The 10,678-nt window shown below is 37.6% G+C and overlaps 1 protein-coding gene across 1 annotated transcript in view; it reads right to left on the bottom strand.

Moving 5' to 3' along the window:
• Window positions 1-2,103: 2,103 nt before the first annotated feature.
• The window catches only part of LOC108675987 (DNA repair protein RAD4), a 12,332-nt gene continuing 3,757 nt past the window's right edge, over window positions 2,104-10,678 (bottom strand). The window contains exons 4-7 of the mRNA XM_018164032.2: window positions 4,797-4,927; window positions 3,961-4,135; window positions 3,451-3,605; window positions 2,104-3,241 (exon numbers count right to left, since the gene is read on the bottom strand). Coding sequence (XP_018019521.1) covers window positions 2,237-3,241; window positions 3,451-3,605; window positions 3,961-4,135; window positions 4,797-4,927 — 1,466 coding nt within the window. The 3' untranslated portion in view covers window positions 2,104-2,236. The remainder of the gene's footprint in view (window positions 3,242-3,450; window positions 3,606-3,960; window positions 4,136-4,796; window positions 4,928-10,678) is intronic.

Consider the following 10,678-nt stretch of genomic DNA (forward strand, 5'->3'; position numbering starts at 1 on the left):
AAACGTCAACAGAAATAAAAGATCTAAACTCACTGATGAGGCTACTTAATTCTTTTAAAACTAAATAGGGAAGTAGGTTACTCTCAAATTCTATTAAATATTTATAAATTATATTAAATTTTATTGTTTATTATTGACCAGATTGACTTCAACTCTATTTCTAATGCTCAAAATCGTTTTCCCGAACACATTATTCATTAGCTTGAACAAATCTTTCGCAAAATCTGATTTCGTTTGTTATTGCAATAAGGTGTTTAAATGCATGTGTGTCTTTTTCCATGGATTATCATCATATTCCAGCTAAATTTCATTGAAAAGAATACAACCATGGATGAACATAGAAGAGCATTATATAATGGTAATTTATAAAATGCCTAATATCCAAAGGGATAATCACAAATCCTTTACGAAAGGAATTGATAAAACAGCACCGAGCGGCGACGTTGATACGAGGCATATACAGTCGGGGGAAATAAATATTCGTACACTTGAAAAATCGTATTTTAATGTATGTAAGTACACAAACTTAACAGGAAAAGTGATTTAAATTATGTATAGAGACGCATAGTATTCAAAAATACTATCAAAANATGTTGCATTGTTTTTTGTTGCATTGAGATTTAATTTCTTTTGATAGTATTTTTGAATACTATGCGTCTCTATACATAATTTAAATCACTTTTCCTGTTAAGTTTGTGTACTTACATACATTAAAATACGATTTTTCAAGTGAACGAATATTTATTTCCCCCCACTGTATTAGCTGTGGTATTAACACGCACGCTTTGAACACCGATGCGCGTTCGAGTGCGCAGGCGAGTTCGTAAAAGTGTCAAATCGGTGCTTTGAACCAGTGTTTGACTGAATCGCTGAAATTTAGTTAATGACTCGTTTTTGATGCGAACAACCACTTCATTTATCAACATAAAACTGATCGTTGCCCTTCAAAATTCAAATGATTTATAAACTTGGTTTATAAAAATGAGAGGTACTGAACCAATAATTGATAAACAAAAGACTGTCAATTCACTCTTTTTAATGTGTTTGCGTTTTGGTTCCGAAAAGTCATTACATCTAGCCAGAGGTGGGCAAGAGCACGCTACATGTAGCGGCCGCTACACTTGAGGCAATGGCAATGTAGCGGTAGCGCCCGCTACCGCTACCGCGCGGTATGAAATGAGCGCGGTATAATAAACTAGGCGCATTGTACACATTTATTACATGTTACCAAGTACAGCAAAGAGCACCGTCACGAGGTTGTGCGGTGTGAACAGCATGATTAACTGTCAAGAAACAACGCTTCAAAATGGACCATGAACGAAGCCAACGCTGAAACTTCAGTTATAAAATGAGAACAGTTAATTGAACGTTTCCAGTGAAAAAAAATACCTGGACAATAATTAAGTCCATTAAATTGCCAAAATGTTGAACATTTATTTCGTGTATTCAGAGAAGCGGGGTCAACACATCGTTTTCAACAATTACTTGGGGAAAAGGCTGCTGAGAAAAATTCCTGAACAATTTCAATTTTACACCATAAAATAAAATAAAAAATAATCAACATTTAAGCCGCGTAAATACCTGAAAAAAAAATGCAAAACAACTTATTAGAAAATATTCCAATTGATAAACGTAGAGAAAACAATCACGATGAAATTAAATCGAGCTAAAACACATACGAAGATCTAAGAACAATTTCTGAAAGACCCACGAATATTTCTTTGTACGATTCCGAGGTAAGAGATTCAACGAGTAACTTAATGTGAGTTATAAACAAAACTTTTCCGATATAAAACGACACTATAGTAAACATTTGTACTATATAGAAGCTGAACGGCGAATCGTAAGCCAGAGGCGAGTGACCAACAAAAACAGGATTACTGGAGCATAGTTCCAATGCATGATTGAACTATATAAGGTTGACCCACGAGAAGTTCCGCCTTTCAGATCAGCTTTCTTGTTACGTCACTGAGAAAGAGAAACGTAAACAAAACCGTCATTCCCATGACGGATTGGTTGACTGGTTTGATCGCATTTCAGTGATTGGTTAATGCCTGTGACGTAACTGAGATCAGTGACGTCACTGGCGAACAACAAGCTCCATCCGCGAAAATGAGCTTCACATGGGCCAACCTTATACTAGTTCAAGCATAGTTCCAATGTGTTCAACCAGCGTATCCACGCTACCTCTTCCATCGTAACTCGAGTGCAGAAAAAAACAGTTCACAGAGTTCCTTCAGTCACTCTCCTCACTGAGAGCTACATTTGATTGCCGTGGTTTAAACAAAGATTCTGGCTTGTAAGTCTTATCCTCGACATCGCTCTCATCAAGCGATATGTCACTTTCTTCGCTCTCTTTATAATCAACGTTTTTGCGTGTGGTACTTTGGCGTTTTGGTCTGCGTTCATGCGTCGGGACCAGCGTCTTTCCATTACTTTCATCACTAGCAGCGACATTCTCCTTGCTTTTCGTTGATCGTCCTTTTGACTTAGAAGCATTTCGGCCAGCTAAGGAAAGTCTTTTGCAGTGTTGATTTTTCTTTGTAACCTGTTGACTCGTTCTAGAGACACGCGTTTTTTTCGCGGTACGACTGTCACTTTCATCACTTGATTCAGAAGTCAGCACCTTCCGGGATGAAGCGACGCTGCTCTCCGTTGACTCGCCCCGAGATAATTTATCAGCTCCACAGTCAGGCTCATCCCCTACATTCTCGTCTGCGTCCGAGTCGTCGCTGAGGTTGGCCATCGAGCCCAGTTTAGAGGAATTCCAAGCTAAAATCTTGCGCAACTTTTCCTTCTTTTCTTCTTCAGTTTCCTTGGTCTCCTCGTCACTGTCAAGTATGAGGTCTTCTGGCTTGGCCTCAATGGCCGCCAGCGCTTCGTCCTCGGCCGTCTTGGGCTGCAGGACCATCCCTCGGCTGCTGAGCGAGGCTTTGAAACTCATCTTCGCCATAGCAACAGTGTCACTACTCATATCAATTCCAAGACGAACTTTTTCTTCAGTTTCAGACTTAACAGCCACTTTGTCAGTCTGCTTCATCTTCTTTTGAGGCTTCAGAGATTTTTCATTTGATTTTGATTTCGAATTTTTGCTTGAAGAAGGTTCATCGTGATCAGAATCCTGGCCATACTTCTCCCGCACGTGATTCTTTATGAGAATTCCTTGAATGAGTCGCTTCCAGTTGTCGTATATGCGGCGTAGACGCTTGGCTTCCTCGCGCTTCGCCTTTAGCTGCATCTCCTGGAAATTGGTTCAAGCACATTAAAATGTTAAAGATTTATAAACGATTTACCCATAAATAATAAATGAAAGCAGTTTCAATTTCGGATAATAAATCTGGTGAAGTAATACTCTTAAACTATCTGGACAAAATGTTCATTCCTTAAACTACCTTAAACTACCTGGACAAAATAAATGACAAAGGATGGCTGTCGAGACTACAAGTCTACCTCCGTCCAGGCATCCAGGAGTACGTCCTTGAACTCCTGACAGACGACGTAGCCGTCGTAGACGGGGTGGGTGCCGCCCTTGTGGTAATCAAAGCCGACCATCGCTGGCGCGCAGTCAATTTTCAGTTTACGCGCCACACGGCTCAGGTCTTCGTCTGTGAAACACGGAGAATAATTAAATGTAAGGCAAGTTTCACCAGGGAAACTATGACATCTGAAACAAATTAACTAATTAATTAACTAACTAATTAACATCAATTAACTAATTACGTAACATCATATAATGAATCCATTTCATAATATCACCTGAGCGAGTCAAGACTCGGTAATAAAGCTAGACGGGAGAAAGTATAATTTCAGCATTTCATTCTCGGAAAGGGGTGATAAAAAAATTTATACATTGTGTTTCGGAAAAATTGATTGCATAAAAAATTAGGCAATTAATCTGAACACTAATACACTAAAAAAAAAAGAGAAAAGATAAGGTGTTGTCTGCAGGGCATAGCGTACAGCGGGCGTCGAGGTGCACGGTGCCCACAGGCAGCATGGTCTTCTTGAAGAGCTCAACGTTGCCGTACTCGTTACGTGGCACCCGCCCTCCCTTGGCTACGGGTGGCTGGTAGTCCTCTACTTGCCACGGACCAAAGATCTCCAGCGGCAGGTCTTTGATCACTTGGCACAGCGCCTACCCGTACAGTGACAAAGGCAATGAAATAACAGAAACAAAAAATAAAGACTTGCAAACAGGCATCTGTACAAACAAAAAAATATAAACCGAATCAGGTTGTTCAAGCGATTATTATTATCGAACCCTTGAACACGCGGACCAATTGTGATCCTTGTTTGCCTTGGATGACATAACTGCTATTATTGAACTTTTAAATGTAGAATAACAATTAGTTCTTGACAATGTTGTGAGAAAATTGTGAAAGGATCACTAGGACCGTAGCCCGGAGCAAGTGGGCAATTATTGTGAAAGGTGTGACTTGATGTCCAATTGTTCAAAACACGAATTGTAAGATGCATGAAACGATAAAAGGCACATATGCATTGGAAAAGAAAAAAATCATCCCTTCGAAAAGAATCATTCAAAAATTCTGAATGGTCATGCTTTTCGAGCGAAGAACTTCAATGTTATTCCACTGGACTGGAAGTAAATCAAAATTTGTTATAAGTTAAAAGAGCTCTGATGCAGTCTACACTTCACCGGCGTGTAGACGAAAATAAAACGTCAATTGAATGGAACTTTCAATTGAATCGAAAATTCAACTTTCAACTAGAACTATCAATTGAATAGATATATACTTTCAATTGAATTGAAAATAGAACATCAATGCTTGACTCACTCGGTCCCACTTAGGCCTTGCCTTGACGATCTTGTAAGGCTCTTCACCAACTTTAACCGTCTTGCCGTCTTTCTTCCAGATGTCGCGGCTGTGCAGCGTGTACACGCACTCACGGGGATACACGGCCTCACCTCTAACGTACCCCNAGACATTACCAGGGTGATGAGACATTACCAGGGTGATGAGACATTACCAGGGTGATGAGACATTACCAGGGTGATGAGACATTACCAGGGTGATGAGACATTAACAGGGTGATGAGACACAGTCTTGAGACACATTACCAAGGTGCTGACTGTTGAGACACACATTATCAGCATGGTGAGACACACAGTAGTGAGACACACGTATTACCAGGGTGGTGGGTGCAAGAGTAGGTGAGAGAAGAGTGAAGATGCAGACGATGCAATGTTGAAGAGAATGGAAGTCAAACAAGGAGATCTAGCACGTTGATTCACATGAACAAGTTGAAGAAAATGAACAAAGATGGAGAAGAACAGCAATGTTGAACAAGAAGAAGTACCTAAGTTAAGCAAGAGGAAAAATTTTTGAAAAAGAGGGAGCAAGTTGAATAAGAAAGAGTAAGATGAAGAGGAGCATAGTGGAAGAACAATGAGCAAAAATAAAGCAGAAACTGTAAAGTGGAAGCAAGGCAAAGTTGAAAAGGAATATATGTAAGAGCAAAGTTGGAGATAAAGAAGCTACATTGAAGAGAAGTTAATATCATTAGAAGTGAGGGAAGGAGCACAGTTGATGAGGAAAGAGCAAATTTTGAAGCAAATAACCTCAAATTTGGAAATACAGGAGCAAATTTAAACAGAATGAGCCAAGTTGAAAGAAAGTAAACAGGAGAAAAGTTGATGGAAAAAGGAGCAATACTAAAAAGAACACATTTCTACTGAGAAACACAACCCCTGACCAATAATAGGTACTGAGCTGTAACAATACAAAAGTGACATTCTTCAACTCACAGCGAGTTCAGTGGCACAGTGAATTTTGTTCCTGATTATGTCAATGCAGACCCAGCGCTCCTCTTCCTCCACATAAACCTCGGCCCATTCATTGCAGTCTTCAACTCTCTTCTTCTTGGAGGGCTGGTCGGCTGCATCTTTGGACAAGCTCCTCTTGTTATCAGCTCTGCTGATGCTTGACGAGCTTTTAGAAGAGCTGCTGCTGCTTGAATTTCCTTTTCCCTTTTTCTTAGATTTCCTTTTCTTTCTATCCATTTCATAAAAATCACTGTCAGAACTATCATCATCCTCATTTTCAGATCTTTCAGCGCAGGTTTTCTTTCCCACTCTCTTCTTGACAGGTTTCTTCAAACTTTGCAGGTCAACATCACTGTCACTAGACAGCATTCGTTGTTTTTTGGCTTTTGATGCTTCATGATCAGTTAATTTTGGTTCAATGCCATTGTGTGGTTGATTTGAAGATTTAGATGAGGATGGTCCTGGTTCTTTGAGGTTTTCTGATCCATCTTCATTTATTGGCTTGAATAATTCCTCTGAGCTTGGCCTGTAATGCATGGGCCTTATAGACTGAACAAGACGCACTGACATTCCCAAGGCTCGGGCTATCAAAATAAACATGTACACAAATTCACGAGCTGATCTTGCTTGCCGCTTTTCAAACCTTTCTTTAAGAAAAACTGTCAAAGGTTGCAGCCAGTAAAATTTTTCAAGTGTAGTGTCCACACGTGATATTTTTTTGCAGTACCAGTTACTAAACTTCTCCAAATAGCTGAGATTAATTCTCTTTGGAGGGTAAACCTCCTTATTTGTGATGATGGAGAGGGCACAGGCTAAGAGTTCTTCAGAGTTGAGGAGCCTGTTGATATGCAGTCCATGGCCAAATAGTAGCAACAGATGTACTTTGTGGCAGTTGATGTAATTCTCACGGATGTTACGGTTCACTCCAAGCCTGAAGTGTTGCATCATCTGCAACAAATTGGGTGCATATTAATTCAGTATGGTCAGTATTGAACACAGATCATTTGGATTTAAGCAAAGATTACCTACTTTCACCTAAAATTTTACAATTGTAATATAGGCTTCAGGGTCCACAGTGTGCAAGGTAATTTCTTTCTTTGGCCCCTCTTAGGGCAAAAGAAAGAAATTAACAAAAGGTTGAACTTTTAAGACAAGTAGAAAAAATCTTGACTGATTTAAAGATATATTTACACATGACATTTTTTAACTTTGAAACAAGGGAGTCAAAAATAGTAGCAGAAAAATTCATCAAATATGGTCATCATGGATATAAATTTGATGTTTTGCAGAGTTAAACTTGCAAATGTATTGGGAAATTAATTTCAATTGCATTCATTACTCAAAAGATATATCTATCTTAATTAATATACTACCTATATTGCTACTTTCATCTTTTAAAAAAATTCAAAGAGGGCATAAATTTTGGTGTCTGAACCACAACTTCTTGTTAAATGCCCACATTGGCATTATTGAGCATGTTAGGAGTATGATAAACCCAATCCAATCAATGAAACCCTGAGCAGATGATTTGTGATTATCAAGGCATTATGAAAGTAGCCACAAGATAAAAAATATATATAACTCAGTTATATATATTTTTCTCATCAACAAAAAGTGAAGTCACAGACGGACAGATGGACATGGCGAGCACAATGGTGCATTTTTTCCATAAATGAGAAAATGCACTAAAAAGAGAATGTCATCCCCTTCTTGTGTGGAGAATTTTATAGTTACCAATCACTGACTACACATGGTACTAGCTTGCTTCTCAAAAGGGTTGAATTTTAGAATAGATAAAACAATAGAAAACCAAAACTATACTGAAGACTCATTCCAACCTATAAAAAAGCCTTTGTTAACATTTGAACTATTCACAATAGAAAGATAGGTAGTTTCACTCAAAATTATGAGGAACAAATTTAGTGGTAGTGTATAGAAACATATTGCTACTAAATATTTCACAAATCAAAATCTTACCCAATATTCTTCAGACTTTCTCTTCTTGTTATGACGGCTTCCCCAGAGAGTAGGAGCATCGAGCTCAATTTGTACGGGTGCCGTAGCCAATGCGGCGTCTTCCTTCTTGCCATCCTTGGCATCTATTTTGGCAAGGAGACTGAGAGCTGCAGCTTCATCTTTCACCATAAGGGAGTCAATGTCATCCCAATTCTCTGCATCCTGATTATTTTCTCCAACATCTTCCCAGTCACTTTGTTCTGAACCTGAAGCCGATTGTTTCTTTGCATGCCTGCTTTTATTCTTTTTCAATACTTTGTGTGGCAGCTGCTTGCTGTCTTCCTTTTCTTTTTCACATACCTTCTTTTTAACACTTGGTGGTTTCTCTGCATTTCCTCCCCTGTCACAAACTCCACCCTTGCTTTTATCATTCTTGGTTCTTGAGGAATTTGATGTTTTACTGGAAGCTCTGAGGTTCTCAATAGTGAGCTTAGGCAAAACTTCAGACGCTCTTGGGTGAAGAGTCTTCACCAACATTCTTATTTGATCAGGATTCAAATCATGAGTTTTAAGGCAACCTTTCTTGGTAACAGGAGGATTTGCCTTAATCTTTTTCACAAAACTTGAGCCACATACTTCTTTCTTATTAGAAAGTATATCGTGAGAAACTTCCTTTTCTAGCTTCAGAGGAAACTTTGGCCTTGGGGCATCAGCAGATACTTGGGTTGAAGAAGCCTTTTCATTTTTGTCATTTGTGCCACTATTGGCCAATTTACATCTTTTTGTTGAGTTAATCATCAGCTGCTTATCAGGCACCAGCCCAGTACCTTCAAAAATTTTTTCCTCAATTTTTGAAAAATCAGTCTCATTAGAATGTCCTAACTTATTTTTACTTATCATCTTTTGGTTTTTTACAAGTTTTTCTACTGTCTGATTTTTATGTAAAGTCTTCTCAACTTTTCTACTTGAATTGCTCTTGTTAGTCAATTCAAGATCAGTAGATTGAAGGCTAGCAACTCGTGAAGACCTCCTGCAAGCCATGTTTTATAAATTGTATAAATGCTTCAAAATAATCTGAAAAAAATGTTTCCTAATAAAAAACAACAAAAACAAAATCAACTGATGAAATGTGATATCAATGAATATCATGTTTTATAAGTTCCAATACAAAGAGGCATAAACCTAATTAAATATTACTTGAACTAACATACTAATAGTTTTAAGATGTCAGCATGCCACCCTTTGATTTTCATACTAAAATTTCAAAACATTTTAATTACATTTGGAAATGATGAATGATAAAATTACTGTGAATTACATAGTCTAAAGAAAAACTGAGGCAAGATATTTTGATAATGCATCATGATAACAATGCACAGATAAAATGTATAGCCAGAAGAGGATTTAAGACATCTTATTAAGACAACTGTACTCTGTATATATATATATATACTACCATCAAACGGGGTAAAAAGGGACTGGCAGGGTAAATAGGGACATGCGTCCCACATTTTGTATAAATGTTGTAGTAGCTAAAGTAATAAAAATATTGCAAAACTAAAAATAGTGGTATAAACTTCAACATTTTTACTATCTATTATGTATAAAACTAGTCAAGAAATCAAACATATACTATCTCTAAAAAAAATCGCCGAAGAAAGTGTGAAAAGTGCGATTTCGGAAAAGTACCTCTGCTACCGTCTGGAGACTGGAGCAAAAAAAATATTTGCCGTATTGGAAAATTTTACTTACATAAAAGTTGCACCCAGGTGTTAGCTTGAAAATGTAATTGACAGAATTTGCCTATCTCATTCCAAAAAAATGGCAGCCATTTCCACGCGACGGATTAAAAAGGGACACCCCCGGGGTAATTAGGGACAGCCTTAAAAATGCATTTATAGTAGAACCTCATTTAGTAAGGCCCCAGTTAACAAAACAATTAATTAACAACAAAGAATTTTGATTACATTTACCTCGTTTGGCAGAGAAAATTTACTTATCAAAAAATTAGTGCATCATTGGTCATCACAAAATTGTACATAGAATGCTATATATAGAATTGTGCAAAGGCATCATAGAATGAAAAGTAATTGACCTAAACTATGATTTATTTCTTCAAAACATATGATGGTTGTCACTAAAACATTATTTTCTGTTTCATGTGTGTTTTTCACAATCTTTTTTGTTATAGTGAAATCACTAGACTCCATTAAAATTGTGCAAAATTACAAACCATCCTGTAAGCTTACAGATACAGAAGAAATGCTACATGGCTGCTGATATGAAGCTTGCAGTGGACAAGGTTCTTGCTAATGCTCAATGGCATGTCCATGGATACAGTAATATCACATTAATAATACGGTAATTAATGAATATGGTAATATCATATCAAAAAAGGAAAAACAAGTAAAAAATCACAGAAAATTTCATTTATTTTACATCTACATCATCTATGGTACAAAGAAAGAGGAGGACTTGAGAGTAGGTACTGTTAGTACATAATAGATGAGTACACTCTGCATGCTTCAAATGTTTGAAATTGAGTTTTATTTTAAGTGTCCCTTTTTACCCCATTTCAAGATTAATTCAGGAGCCTTTTATATTGCGTCTAGCACCTTACAAATAGCATACGGAATTTTTTTCAAGATGCCATTTAATAGCCCTCGCAAAGAGCTATAAAATGAGCCTAAATTTGTTTCTGAAATGTTTTATGGTAAGAAGTTATTAACAAAAAATGCTCAAAACCGTCCCTTTTTACCCCATTTGACAGTACATTTTAAGTAGTACCGTCAACTGGGGTAACTTCGGCTGCCAGGGATGACTTTAGCCACCACTACAATAGAAAAAAATGGCAGCAAAACAAAATATTAAATGTTCGCTAAAGTGACTGGGGTGACTTTGGCCACCGGGGTGACTATGGCCAACATTCATTATTTC

The sequence above is a fragment of the Hyalella azteca genome, unplaced genomic scaffold (genome assembly GCF_000764305.2).
Source record: "Hyalella azteca isolate HAZT.00-mixed unplaced genomic scaffold, Hazt_2.0.2 contig15559, whole genome shotgun sequence".
NCBI classification, from domain to species: domain Eukaryota; kingdom Metazoa; phylum Arthropoda; class Malacostraca; order Amphipoda; family Hyalellidae; genus Hyalella; species Hyalella azteca.